The 15,359-nt window shown below is 43.6% G+C and overlaps 1 protein-coding gene across 2 annotated transcripts in view; it reads right to left on the bottom strand.

Annotated features, from left to right (window-relative positions):
* wdr7 (WD repeat domain 7) overlaps window positions 1-15,359 on the bottom strand; it is a 403,835-nt gene that overhangs the window by 262,574 nt on the left and 125,902 nt on the right. The window contains exons 19-20 of one of the 2 annotated variants that reach the window (XM_045693965.2): window positions 4,080-4,175; window positions 481-599 (exon numbers count right to left, since the gene is read on the bottom strand). In XM_045693965.2, the coding sequence (XP_045549921.1) occupies window positions 481-599; window positions 4,080-4,175 (215 nt within the window). The remainder of the gene's footprint in view (window positions 1-480; window positions 600-4,079; window positions 4,176-15,359) is intronic. The other variant, XM_082956906.1, reaches the window with a different exon arrangement.

Here is a 15,359-nt window from a genome sequence, read left to right as displayed (position 1 = left end):
TGGCCCCCTCACCCAGCTCCACTAACCCTGGCCCTCACCCAGCTCCACTAACCCTGGCCCCCTCACCCAGCCCCACTAACCCTGGCCCCTCACCCAGCCCCACTAACCCTGGCCCCCTCACCCAGCCCCACTAACCCTGGCCCCTCACCCAGCTCCACTAACCCTGGCCCTCACCCAGCTCCACTAACCCTGGCCCCTCACCCAGCTCCACTAACCCTGGCCCCTCACCCAGCTCCACTAACCCTGGCCCCTCACCCAGCTCCACTAACCCTGGCCCTCACCCAGCCCCACTAACCCTGCCCCTCACCCAGCCCCACTAACCCTGGCCCTCACCCAGCCCCACTAACCCTGACCCTCACCCAGCTCCACTAACCCTGGCCCTCACCCAGCTCCACTAACCCTGGCCTGTCCCTCTTATTCTGTCTACCAGAGTGTTTACGTTGAAATAGAATGATTTGAAATATTTCTATAGTGCATTACCTCCAGACAGCGGTCCTGCCAGCGGCGCGCCAACATCTCCAGTAGAGGTGGTCTGAACTTGTCCAGGCCCAGCAGGTCAGGTAGCATCACACAGTGCATAGCAGCCAGCTGGCTCCAACCTGCAGGGGTTAAAATAGCAGCCGCAAGGTCACACAGAGCGACACAGTGACCTAGGGGCAGGGGTTATAACAGCAGTCACAGAGCGACACAGTGACCTAGGGGCAGGGGTTATAACAGTAGTCACAGAGCGACACAGTGACCTAGGGGCAGGGGTTATAACAGTAGTCACAGAGCGACACAGTGACCTATGGGCAGGGGTTATAACAGTAGTCACAGAGCGACACAGTGACCTATGGGCAGGGGTTATAACAGCAGTCACAGAGCGACACAGTGACCTAGGGGCAGGGGTTATAACAGTAGTCACAGAGCGACACAGTGACCTAGGGGCAGGGGTTATAACAGCAGTCACAGAGCGACACAGTGACCTAGGGTAGTAGACAGGCACACCAAATATTCAATCTCGTTCACACCCATACACACACCAACTACACACACACACACTTTCACATCCAAACAACCGTTCACGGGCGCATTTAAAAAGAAAAGAGAGAGAAAAAAAAGAGACAATATTTGGAAGCTCCTAGAAGCTTCAGACAGTCGTATGAAGCAACACCTAGGAAGCAACAGGAGCTTGTGGACAATCTGAATCACTTTGAATGTTATCAAAAATAACATATGAATGCAGAAGAGCGTATTTAATATCCAACAATGGTATGCATCCTATTCACATATATCATATAAATATATGGTTTGGGATTAAATCTTGCCGATTTGGGGGATGCACAGCATACAAAATGTATTTGTATATGAACGTCGTATGGTAGAATCCAGTGCTGCCCCATACAATAAGTACTTACCTTCATTTCAGTGTGGTTCTGTTATGTATAACGCTAATGAAACAGTATTTACACTGCCTTCACAAAGTACTGATAACGCTTGACTTATTCCACATTTTGTTGTGTTACAGCCTGAATTCAACATGGATTAAATGTATATGTTTTTTTTCCCCTCTCACCTTGCTACACACAATACCCCTATAATGACAAAGTGAAAAAATAAGTTTAGAAATGTTTGCAAATTTATGGAAAATGAAATACAGAAATCTCATTTAAATAAGTATTCACACCTCTTTGCTATGACACTCCAAATTCAGCTCAGGTGCATCCAATTTCCTTTGATCATCCATGAGATGTTGCTACAACTTGATTGGAGTCCATTTGTTCCAAATGTAATGGTTTTGGACATTCTTTAGAAAGAAACACACAGGTCTATATAAGGTGCCACAGATGACAGTTCATGTCAGAGCAGAATCTATACCAAGTCCAAGGAACTGTCCGGAGATCTCCAAGATAGAATTGTGATGAGGCATATATCTGGGGAAGGGTATAAAACAACGTTTCCAAGAGCACAGAGGTCGCCATCATTGGGAAATAATATGGAATTAGCCAGACTCTGCCTAGAGCTGGCCGTCCAATCAAACTAAGCAACCGAGCAAGAAAGACCTTGGTCAGAGAAGTGACCAAGAACACAATGACAACTCTGACAGAACTACAGAGTTCCTTGGCTGAGATGAGAGAACCTGCCAGAAGGACAACAGTCTCTACAGCACTTCACCAGTCTGGGCTTTATGGGAGAGTGGCCAAATGGAAGCCACTCCTGAGAAAAAGGCATATGACAGCACGCCTGGAGTTTGCAAAAAAAAGGCACAAGAAAAACTCCGAGCATGAGGCAAAAGATTCTGCGGTCTGATGAGACAAAAACTGAGCTCTTTGGCCTCAAAGCAAAGCGCTTTGTCTGGAGAAAACCAGGCACAGCTCATCACCCGTCTAACACCATCCCTACCGTGAAGCATGGTGGTGGCAGCATCATGCTCTGGAGAAAACCGGGCACAGCTCATCACCCGTCTAACACCATCCCTACCGTGAAGCATGGTGGTGGCAGCATCATGCTCTGGAGAAAACCAGGCACAGCCCATCACCCGTCTAACACCATCCCTACCGTGAAGCATGGTGGTGGCAGCATCATGCTATGGGGATGCTTTTCAGCTGCAGGGACTGGGGAGACTGGTTAAGGATAGATGGGACAATGAATGGAGCCAGGCAAGTCCTTGATGAGAACCTGCGTCACAATGACCCCAAGCATACAGACAAAGCAACGCTGGAATGGCTTCAGAGCAAGAATGTGAAAGTCTGAGTGGACCAGCCAAAGCCCAGACTGAAAAATCGGTGGAAATACTTGAAGATTGCAGTTCACCGCCAATCCCCATCTAACTTAACAGAGCTTGAGAAAACCTGCAAGGAAGAATGGGAGAAAATCCCCCAATCCAGATGTGCAAAGCTGATACAGACATACCCAAGACGACTCAAAGCTGTAGTTGCCACCAAAAGTGCTGGTACAAATTATTGACTCAGGGGTGTGAATACTTATGTACATTACATATTTCTAAAAACATGTTTTCATTGTCATTATGGGGTAAAATCAATTTCAAATTAAATCCATTTTGAATTCAGGCTGTAACATGTGGAATAAGGGGTATGAATATTTTCTGAAGGAACTGTATTTACTCACTATAGAATTCAACAAAATGTCAGGGGCATCTATGTCACTATCTTTGTAAAATGAATAATGTATTATTTAATTAATCAAAGGCTTCGAGATAAAAAATTACAACATATATTTAAAAAAATAATAATTGCAACAAACAATTGTTTAATAATTTGCCAATATAGCGTTGGATCTGCCTTTTGGTAAAGAATTAAAGGCCACTAAGGAGAATAAAGCAACAATCTGTTGCACTGCAAATATCAGTGAACATGCTCGCCTATTTAGATTCTTCAGAGAAAATGTTAGATCCTTTTAAAAATGTTATTTATCCTGAAAGTGTATGTTTCTGTGAATCTATTGAATTAACATGAAAATCTATGTTCTCTGGTGATTAAAGGAGAAAACGAAAACCACATTTTAGTTTTCCTATTTTAACAAAAATCTAAATTGTTTAGATCATTTAAAAAAATACAACTGGAAAAATGGTACTACAAATCCAGCTGAAAAATACAACTTGAAATTCAGCACTACATAAAAGAGAGAACAAAAAAGCCAAGCGGGTCCCTGTGACTCAGCTGGAGGTGTTGCTTGTGTTTTCTGGTAGTGTTCTCTCCCAGGCGGAAAGAGCATGCACACACAGTACATACACAGTGACATCTGGAACCGTATTCACAAAGCATCCAGTTGCCTTAATCATTAGGATTTATAAAAGGCAGCAAAAAAAAAAAAAAACTCAGACGCATTGTGAATATAGGTCCTGTAAGGAAAGACTGACAGACTTGGGACAATCACCAGGACAAAAAGACACGGACCAGAACAGACAGACTGAACATGACCGAGATGGGGCACTATTTGGACCAAGGGGAAGATGAGCGCATTGCAGATGAGGGGAGAGAGAGAGAAACAGAGAGAATTGAAACTGAGAGAGAGAAAGAAAGATGAAGATAGAGAGAGTATATAGTTTAGAGGGCAATGTTGTCAGGGGTTGGTTGTACCTTCGTTGACTGAGGGACAATGGAAAGCAGCAGGACCTGGGGGAAAAGCCCCAGTGCCAGGAGTGGTAGTACTGGTAGTAGCAGCAACAGCAGCGGCTTGCAGAGGAAATGAAAGATCAGTCAAGAGGAAAAAAGAAAAGAAAAACAAGGACTCCACAGTTTCAGGAGAACAGCAGAAACAGCAGTTAGTAAAAGAGAGATGAAGCAAACAGAGAACCACAGAGTTTGGTTAGGGAGTTAAAGGTTTCAGACGCTTTTCTAGCAAATTTATGTAAATATCAACAAAAACTATTTTGTTGCAGCGATTTCATTTTAGTTTTAAAAAGGTGAATTGTTTTTTTAAAATCAAATTATTATTACAGAGCTAGGTTCGAGCATTTGAAACCTTTTCAATTTACTTCAGCCCAAACATGTAATTATTTTTATGTCATGACTCATCTAAATGTTGCGGTTTATAAAACAAATGCCGTATTTATTTAATAAAACATAATACATTACTTCTTGTGACAAAAACAAGTACGCAGTACCAGTCAAAAGTTTGGACACACCTACTCATTAAATGATTTTTCTTTATATTTTCTACATTGCATAATAATAGTGAAGACATCAAAACTATGAAATAACACATATGGAATCATGTCGTAACCAAAAAGTGTCAAAAAGCCACCCTTTGCCTTAATGACAGCTTTGCACACTCTTGGCATTCTCTCAACCAGCTTCACCTGGAATGCTTTTCCAACAGTCTTGAATGAGTTCCCACATATGCTGAGTACTTGATGGCTGCTTTTCCTTCACTCTGCGGTCCGACTCATCCCAAACCATCTCAATTGGGTTGAGGTCGGGTGATTGTGGAGGCCAGGTCATCTGATGCAGCACTACATTACTCTCCTTCTTGGTCAAATAGCCTTACACAGCCTAGAGGTGTGTTTTGGGTCATTGTCGTGTTGAAAAACAAATGATATCCCATCTGGTCTGGGCTTAGTGGGACTGGCATATTGCTGCAGAATGCTGTGGTTGCCATGCTGGTTAAGTGTGCCTTGAATTCTAAATAAATCACTGACAGTGTCACCAGCGAAGCACCATCACACCTCCTCCTCCATGCTTCACGGTGGGAACCACACATGCCGAGAACATCCGTTCACCTACTCCGCGACTCACAAAGACACGGCAGTTGGAACCAAAAATCTCAAATTTGGACTCATCAGACCAAAGGACAAATTTCCACCGGTCTAATGTCCGTTGTTCCTGTTCCTTGGCCCAAGCAAGTGTCTTCCTCTTATGGGTGTCCTTTAGTAGTGGTTTCTTAGCAGCAATTTGACCATGAAGGCCTAATTCACACAGTCTCCTCTGAACAGTTGATGTTGAGATGTGTCTGTTTCTTGAACTCTGTGAAGCATTTATTTGGGCTGCAATTTCTGAGGTTGGTAACTCTAATGAACTTATCCTCTGCAGCAGAGGTAACTCTGGGTCTTCCATTCCTGTGCCGGTCCTCATGAGAGACAGTTTCATCATAGCCCCTGATGGTATTTGCGACTGCACTAGAAAAAACGTTCAAAGATCTAATTGAAATGCATTCCAGGTGACTACGTTATGAAGCTGGTTGAGAGAATTCAAAGAGGGTGCAAAGCTGTCATCAAGGCAAAGGGTGGCTACATTGAATAATCTCAAATATGAAATATATTTTGATTTGTTTAACACTTTTTTAGTTACTACATGCTTCCATGTGGGTTATTTCATAGTTGTACTGTCTTCACTATTATTATACAATATAGAATATAGTGAAAATAAAGAAAAACCCTTGAATGAGTCGGTGTGACCAAACCTTTGACTGGTACTGCATGTGTTGAAACGTTTTAAATCCCCAGATTGAGAGACCAGAGAAACAATAAAGTATATCAGATGAGAAACAGAACAGACGTTTCCAAAAGACATTTGTATTGTCAGCCACATGTCATATATATATATATATATATATATATATATATATATATATATATATATATATATATATATATATATATATATATATATATATATATATATATATACACACACACACACACAAGGTGGGAGAGTTCAGTGGGAAAAAACGTGTTTTGTTTTCAAACCAGCGAGTTAGGAGGAGGATGGGTTTAGGCCATGTTATATCAACTAGGAAGATGGGTGGTGGTGGCACAAACGTGTCATGTGTGACTTGGGAGTCCCACCTGGCTCTGTGGTTTCCCCACTGAACACTCCCTAGAGAGGAGCAGAGCGGAGGAAGGCGAGTGCGAGACAGGGCTGGGGGGCCCAAGAGAGGGGCGAGGGCTGGGGGGCCCAAGAGAGGGGCGAGGGCTGGGGGGCCCAAGAGAGAGGAGAGGGCTGGATCCCAGAGAGAGGAGAGGGCTGGGTCCCAGAGAGAGGAGAGGGCTGGGTCCCAGAGAGAGGGGAGGGCTGGGTCCCAGAGAGAGGGGAGGGCTGGGTCCCAGAGAGAGGGGAGGGCTGGGTCCCAGAGAGAGGGGAGGGCTGGGTCCCAGAGAGAGGGGAGGGCTGGGGCCCAGAGAGAGGAGAGGGCTGGGGCCCAGAGAGAGGTGAGGGCTGGGTCCCAGAGAGAGGAGAGGGCTGGGGCCCAGAGAGAGGTGAGGGCCTTTGGCGAGCAGGCACCCCCAGGCAGAGAGAAAGCTCAAGCCATGCAGACAGTGAATGACACCAGGAGGAGAGGGAGAGGAGTGGCAAGGCCAGCAAGAGGAGGAGAGGCGAGCGAGAGGAGGAGGAGAGGGAAAGGCTGGCAGACTGATAGCAGGTTGTCAGTGTCAGAGGAGTGAGGGGGGAAAATCTTTACCAAAATATAATACAGGGGGAAAAAATTACCATGTGACATTGCCATAGAGACTAGAGGTCGACCGATTAATCGGAATGGCCGATTAATTAGGGCCGAAATCAAGTTTTCATAACAATCGGTAATCGGTATTTTTGGACACCGATTTGCCAATGTTTTAATTTTTTTTTATTTAACTAGGCAAGTCAGTTAAGAACAAATTCTTATTTACAATGACGGCCTACCGGGTTAGCTGCCTTGTTCAGGGGCAGAACAACAGATTTTTACCTTGTCAGCTCGGGGATTCGTTTTTGCAACCTTCCGGTTACTAGCCCAACGCTCTAACCACCTGCCGTACATTGCACTCCACGAGGAGCCTGCGTGGCAGGCTGACTACCTGTTACGTGAGTGCAGCAAGAAGCCAATGTAAATTGCTAGCTAGCATTAAACTTACCTTAACATAATCACTAGTTAACTACACATGGTTGATGATATGACTAGTTTCTCTAGCGGGTCCTGCGTTGCATATAATCTGCGGTGCCTGTTAATTTCTCATTGAATCACAGCCTACTTCACCAAACAGGTGATGATTTAACAAGCGTTTTTGCGAAAAAAGCACTGTCGTTGCACCAATGTACCCAACCATAAACATCAATGCCTTTCTTTAAAATCAATACACAAGTATATATATTTAAACCTGCATATTTAGTTAATATTGCCTGCTAACATGAATTTCTTATAACTAGGGAAATTGTGTCACTTTTCTTGCGTTCCGTGCAAGCAGTCTGGGTATATGCAGCAGTCTGGGCCGCCTGGCTCATTGCGAACTGTGTGAAGTACATTTATTCCTAACAAAGACCGTAATTAATTATGACATAACATTGAAAGTTGTACAATGTAACAGGAATATTTAGACTTAGGGATGCCACCCGTTAGATAAAATACGGAACGGTTCCGTATTTCACTGAAAGAATAAACATTTTGTTTTCGAAATGATAGTTTCCGGATTCGACCATTTTAATGACCAAAGGCTCGTATTTCTGTGTGTTTATTATATTATAATTAAGTCTATGATTTGATAGAGCAGTCTGACTGAGCGATGGTAGGCACCAGCAGGCTCGTAAGCATTCATTCAAACAGCACTTTCGTGCATTTGCCAGCAGCTCTTCGCAATGCTTCAAGCATTGAACTGTTTATGACTTCAAGCCTATCAACTCCCAAGATTAGGCTGGTGTACGATGTGAAATGGCTAGCTAGTTAGCGGGGTGCGCGCTAATAGCGTTTCAAATGTCACTCGCTCTGAGACTTGGAGTAGTTGTTCCCCTTGCTCTGCATGGGTAACGCTGCTTCGAGGGTGGCTGTTGTCGATGTGTTCCTGGTTCGAGCCCAGGTAGGAGCGAGGAGAGGGACGGAAGCTATACTGTTACACTGGCAATACTAAAGTGCCTATAAGAACATCCAATAGTCAAAGGTATATGAAATACAAATCGTATAGAGAGAAATAGTCCTATAATTCCTATAATAACTTCAACCTAAAACTTCTTACCTGGGAATATTGAAGACTCATGTTAAAAGGATCACCAGCTTTCATATGTTCTGAGCAAGGAACTTAAATGTGGCACATATTGCACTTTTACTTTCTTCTCCAACACTTTGTTTTTGCATTAATTAAACCAAATTGAACATGTTTCATTATTTATTTGAGGCTAAATTGATTTTATTGATGTATTTATTATATTAAGTTAAAATAAGTGTTCATTCAGTATTGTTGTAATTGTCATTATTACAAATAAATTACCAACAAATTATTTAAAAAAAGTGTAAATATATATATATATATATATAAATATATAAATATATATATATATATATATATATATATATATATATATATATATATATATATATATATATATATATATATATATATAAAAATAAAAAATATTTATAATAATAATAATTTAAAAAAAATATTATAAAAATAATAATAAAAAAATAAAATCAAAAACATCGGCCGATTAATCGTTTTTTTTGTGGGTCCTCTAATAATCGGTATCGTCGTTGAAAAATCATAATCGGTCGACCTCTAATAGAGACCAAAGAATTAAGATTGTCAAAGTAAATTATGGAAGTAACTGATAATTATAATACTAATTGTCTTACATGTCGTTTAATGTGAAAAGACCTTGTCAGTTGGTCAACCAGTTTTATCTAGTTGGTCAACCAGTTTTATCTAGTTGGTTAACCAGTTTTATCTAGTTGGTTAACCAGTTTTATCTAGTTGGTTAACCAGTTTTATCTAGTTGGTTAACCAGTTTTATCTAGTTGGTTAACCAGTTTTATCTAGTTGGTTAACCAGTTTTATCTAGTTGGTTAACCAGTTTTATCTAGTTGGTCAACCAGTTTTATCTAGTTGGTTAACCAGTTTTATCTAGTTGGTTAACCAGTTTTATCTAGTTGGTTAACCAGTTTTATCTAGTTGGTTAACCAGTTTTATCTAGTTGGTTAACCAGTTTTATCTAGTTGGTTAACCAGTTTTATCTAGTTGGTTAACCAGTTTTATCTAGTTGGTTAACCAGTTTTATCTAGTTGGTTAACCAGTTTTATCTAGTTGGTTAACCAGTTTTATCTAGTTGGTTAACCAGTTTTATCTAGTTGGTTAACCAGTTTTATCTAGTTGGTTAACCAGTTTTATCTAGTTGGTTAACCAGTTTTATCTAGTTGGTTAGCTGTAAAGATGAGCTGTCGATCTCATCAGATCCCCCCTTTTTAAATCAAACCAGGTACCTGGCTTTTCAGGATGAAGTCAAACACACAATACTGCAATAAATGTACATTTGGATTAATGTAATTAAAATTAAAAAGGCATTGCAGAAACGCATATTGAATGTTCTTTTTGTTGTTGTTGTTGCCGTGCGCGAATAAAGCCGTTTAAGAATAAATCCTATGAAGCAGTAGAAGTAAGTCTTTCTCCAGTCCAACTGCAGTTGCCATCATAAGACACGAGAGACATGATCATGGATTCTCCCTCCCCTCCCCTCCCCTCCCTCCCTCCAAGCCCTTCATGTTCCTTAATGACTGTATGACAGCCTGAGAAAGCATTACTTTCTCCAAATCCCTCTCTTTTAACAAGTTGTTGCTGCTACGGCGCTCACCATGCTGTTCAAAACACTTACAAAAGTGTTCCAAATTGGACGCTATTCCCTTTATAGTGCACTACTTTTGTATTTATAGTTATAGGGGAATCGGGTACCATTTGGAACGGAGCCTGTGCCTTTATCTTGGCACCAGATTTAAAAGAACGACTCCATTAAAGAAGACTTAATGATACAACTGTGGAACAGTTTTCAAACAATGCATTCAGATCAATAGAGCAGGAAACCAGAGAAGAAGAAAAAAAACTCCACGCTTTGAGTAACTTTCATTATCTCCTCAAAACCAAAAGAACCATTGAGAATCAATAGCCACTATATACAGTAGGAATCATTATTATTCACCCTCCCCACCCTCCCCTTGAATCTCTTCACATTATGTGGTGTTACAAAGCGGGATTGAAATAGATTTAATTGTGGTTTTTTTTTGTTTTTTGTCATTGATCTATACAAAATACTAAATAATCTCAAAGTGAAGAAGAAAAAAAAAATTCTATACAAAATCCTAGAGGACGACCTGCTTCCTTCTGCTTTACACCAGACAGGAAATCACCTTTCAGCAGGAAAAGAACCTATAACACAAGGCTAAATCTACATGATAGGTGCAGTTCAGATGCAGAAGTAGAGTAAAATGCCTTTCTTGACAACTCAAAACCCAACAACGCAATAATCAATAACAATGTAATACTAGAGAAAAAACACGAGAAGTAAGAATATGAAATACACAATAAAGTAAGAAAGTAAGCAGGAAAGATTTAAAAAGTCAGATCCAATACCACGTAGATATGTACAGGGGGAAGGAGACAGGGATACTGGAGTGATGGAGGTAGATATGTATAGGGGGAAGGGATACTGGAGTGATGGAGGTAGATATGTATAGGGGGAAGGTGACAGGGATACTGGAGTGATGGAGGTAGATATGTATAGGGGGAAGGGATACTGGAGTGATGGAGGTAGATATGTATAGGGGACAGGGATACTGGAGTGATGGAGGTAGATATGTATAGGGGGAAGGGATACTGGAGTGATGGAGGTAGATATGTATAGGGGGAAGGGGACAGGGATACTGGAGTGATGGAGGTAGATATGTATAGGGGGAAGGAGACAGGGATACCGGAGAGATGGAGGTAGATATGTATAGGGGACAGGGATACTGGAGTGATGGAGGTAGATATGTATAGGGGACAGGGATACTGTAGTGATGGAGGTAGATATGTATAGGGGGAAGGAGACAGGGATACTGTAGTGATGGAGGTAGATATGTATAGGGGGAAGGGATTAGGGATACTGGAGTGATGGAGGTAGATATGTATAGGGGGAAGGAGACAGGGATACCGGAGAGATGGAGGTAGATATGTATAGGGGACAGGGATACTAGAGTGATGGAGGTAGATATGTGTAGGGGGAAGGGGACAGGGACACTGGAGTGATGGAGGTAGATATGTATAGGGGACAGGGATACTGGAGTGATGGAGGTAGATATGTATAGGGGGAAGGGGACAGGGATACCGGAGAGATGGAGATAGATATGTATAGGGGACAGGGATACTGGAGTGATGGAGGTAGATATGTATAGGGGACAGGGATACTGGAGTGATGGAGGTAGATATGTATAGGGGACAGGGATACTGGAGTGATGGAGGTAGATATGTATAGGTGACAGGGATACTGGAGTGATGGAGGTAGATATGTATAGGGGACAGGGATACTGGAGTGATGGAGGTAGATATGTATAGGGGACAGGGATACTGGAGTGATGGAGGTAGATATGTATAGGGGACAGGGATACTGGAGGGATGGAGGTAGATATGTATAGGGGACAGGGATACTAGAGTGATGGAGGTAGATATGTGTAGGGGGAAGGGGACAGGGATACTGGAGTGATGGAGGTAGATATGTATAGGGAGAAGGAGACAGGGATACTGGAGTGATGGAGGTAGATATGTATAGGGGACAGGGATACTGGAGTGATGGAGGTAGATATGTATAGGGGACAGGGATACTGGAGTGATGGAGGTAGATATGTATAGGGGACAGGGATACTGGAGTGATGGAGGTAGATATGTATAGGGGACAGGGATACTGGAGTGATGGAGGTAGATATGTATAGGGGACAGGGATACTGGAGTGATGGAGGTAGATATGTATAGGGGACAGGGATACTGGAGTGATGGAGGTAGATATGTATAGGGGACAGGGATACTGGAGTGATGGAGGTAGATATGTATAGGGGGAAGGGGACAGGGATACCGGAGAGATGGAGGTAGATATGTGTAGGGGGAAGGGGACAGGGATACTGGAATGATGGAGGTAGATATGTATAGGGGACAGGGATACTGGAGTGATGGAGGTAGATATGTATAGGGGGAAGGAGACAGGGATACTGGAGTGATGGAGGTAGATATGTATAGGAGACAGGGATACTGGAATGATGGAGGTAGATATGTATAGGGGGAAGGAGACAGGGATACCGGAGAGATGGAGGTAGATATGTATAGGGGACAGGGATACTGGAGTGATGGAGGTAGATATGTATAGGGGACAGGGATACTAGAGTGATGGAGGTAGATATGTGTAGGGGGAAGGGGACAGGGACACTGGAGTGATGGAGGTAGATATGTATAGGGGACAGGGATACTGGAGTGATGGAGGTAGATATGTATAGGGGGAAGGGGACAGGGATACTGGAGTGATGGAGGTAGATATGTATAGGGGACAGGGATACTGGAGTGATGGAGGTAGATATGTATAGGGGACAGGGATACTGGAGTGATGGAGGTAGATATGTATAGGGGACAGGGATACTGGAGTGATGGAGGTAGATATGTATAGGGGACAGGGATACTGGAGTGATGGAGGTAGATATGTATAGGGGACAGGGATACTGGAGTGATGGAGGTAGATATGTATAGGGGACAGGGATACTGGAGTGATGGAGGTAGATATGTATAGGGGACAGGGATACTGGAGTGATGGAGGTAGATATGTATAGGGGGAAGGGGACAGGGATACCGGAGAGATGGAGGTAGATATGTGTAGGGGGAAGGGGACAGGGATACTGGAATGATGGAGGTAGATATGTATAGGGGACAGGGATACTGGAGTGATGGAGGTAGATATGTATAGGGGACAGGGATACTGGAGTGATGGAGGTAGATATGTATAGGGGGAAGGAGACAGGGATACTGGAGTGATGGAGGTAGATATGTATAGGGGACAGGGATGCTGGAGTGATGGAGGTAGATATGTATAGGGGGAAGGAGACAGGGATACCGGAGAGATGGAGGTAGATATGTATAGGGGACAGGGATACTGGAGTGATGGAGGTAGATATGTATAGGGGACAGGGATACTAGAGTGATGGAGGTAGATATGTGTAGGGGGAAGGGGACAGGGACACTGGAGTGATGGAGGTAGATATGTATAGGGGACAGGGATACTGGAGTGATGGAGGTAGATATGTATAGGGGACAGGGATACTGGAGTGATGGAGGTAGATATGTATAGGGGACAGGGATACTAGAGTGATGGAGGTAGATATGTGTAGGGGGAAGGGGACAGGGATACTGGAGTGATGGAGGTAGATATGTATAGGGAGAAGGAGACAGGGATACTGGAGTGATGGAGGTAGATATGTATAGGGGACAGGGATACTGGAGTGATGGAGGTAGATATGTATAGGGGACAGGGATACTGGAGTGATGGAGGTAGATATGTATAGGGGACAGGGATACTGGAGTGATGGAGGTAGATATGTATAGGGGACAGGGATACTGGAGTGATGGAGGTAGATATGTATAGGAGACAGGGATACTGGAGTGATGGAGGTAGATATGTATAGGGGACAGGGATACTGGAGTGATGGAGGTAGATATGTATAGGGGACAGGGATACTGGAGTGATGGCGGTAGATATGTATAGGGGGAAGGGGACAGGGATACTGGAGTGATGGAGGTAGATATGTATAGGGGACAGGGATACTGGAGTGATGGAGGTAGATATGTATAGGGGACAGGGATACTGGAGTGATGGAGGTAGATATGTATAGGGGGAAGGGGACAGGGATACTGGAGTGATGGAGGTAGATATGTATAGGGGGAAGGGGACAGGGATACTGGAGTGATGGAGGTAAATATGTATAGGGGGAAGGAGACAGGGATACTGGAGTGATGGAGGTAGATATGTATAGGGGACAGGGATACTGGAGTGATGGAGGTAGATATGTATAGGGGACAGGGATACTGGAGTGATGGAGGTAGATATGTATAGGGGGAAGGAGACAGGGATACTGGAGTGATGGAGGTAGATATGTATAGGGGACAGGGATACTGAGTGATGGAGGTAGATATGTATAGGGGGAAGGGGACAGGGATACTGGAGTGATGGAGGTAGATATGTATAGGGGGAAGGGGACAGGGATACTGGAGTGATGGAGGTAGATATGTATAGGGGACAGGGATACTGGAGTGATGGAGGTAGATATGTATAGGGGGAAGGGGACAGGGACACTGGAGTGATGGAGGTAGATATGTATAGGGGAGCTGTAGAACCTTTTCAAGATTTGAGGGCCATTGCGAAACTTTTTCCAACCTCCTGAGTGGGGAAGAAGGCAGTGTCGCGCCTTCTTCACGGCTGTGTGTGTGTTTGGACCAGTTTAAGTCTGTAGTGACTTGGACAAAGTAACTTAAAGCTGTTTACAAGCTCCACTGCCGCCGGCATGCTCGCCCACCCCCCCGGTTTGTTTCCAGCTCCTTGCTTGTAAACAGGAAGCAAGAGTACGGAATCCTGATCTGATTTGCCGAATGGCGGACGAGGGAGGGCCTTGTACGCTTGCTTGTGGGTACAATAGCAGTGGTCTAGGACTTCATCACCCCTAGTGGCCAGCAAGCAGAAAAGCAGCCTCTGAGTGTAAGTTAACCATCTTGTTTATAGCCTTGTACAGCTCATTAAGCGCCAGCTTGTTCTGTTTTCTTATCCTGGAGGTGGAATGTAGACATACAGCAGTCACCATAACAGCTGAAGAGGTTAAAGGGTCAGCATTTGACCATCAGGTATTCCAAGACGGGAGAACAGTGGGGAATCAGCACACCAGTTGGAGTTGATGAAGAGGCAAACCCCTCCCCTCCCCTCGATATCCTCGACTCCACTGTCCTGTCTGCCTGTTGAATGGAGAATCCATCGAGCTGGATAGCCGTGGGGGGGTATCCTGTCCGAAAGCCATGTTTCAGAAAAGCTAAAAAGATTGCAGTTTGGAGAGTCCCGTTGGTAGCGAATACACGATCGGAGGTCATTCATCTTATTATCATCATCAACTGACTGGATTCCCTCCCC

The sequence above is a fragment of the Salmo salar genome, chromosome 01 (genome assembly GCF_965601325.2).
Source record: "Salmo salar chromosome 01, fSalSal1, whole genome shotgun sequence".
Classification (NCBI taxonomy): domain Eukaryota; kingdom Metazoa; phylum Chordata; class Actinopteri; order Salmoniformes; family Salmonidae; genus Salmo; species Salmo salar.
This window is presented reverse-complemented; position numbering and strand designations above follow the sequence as displayed.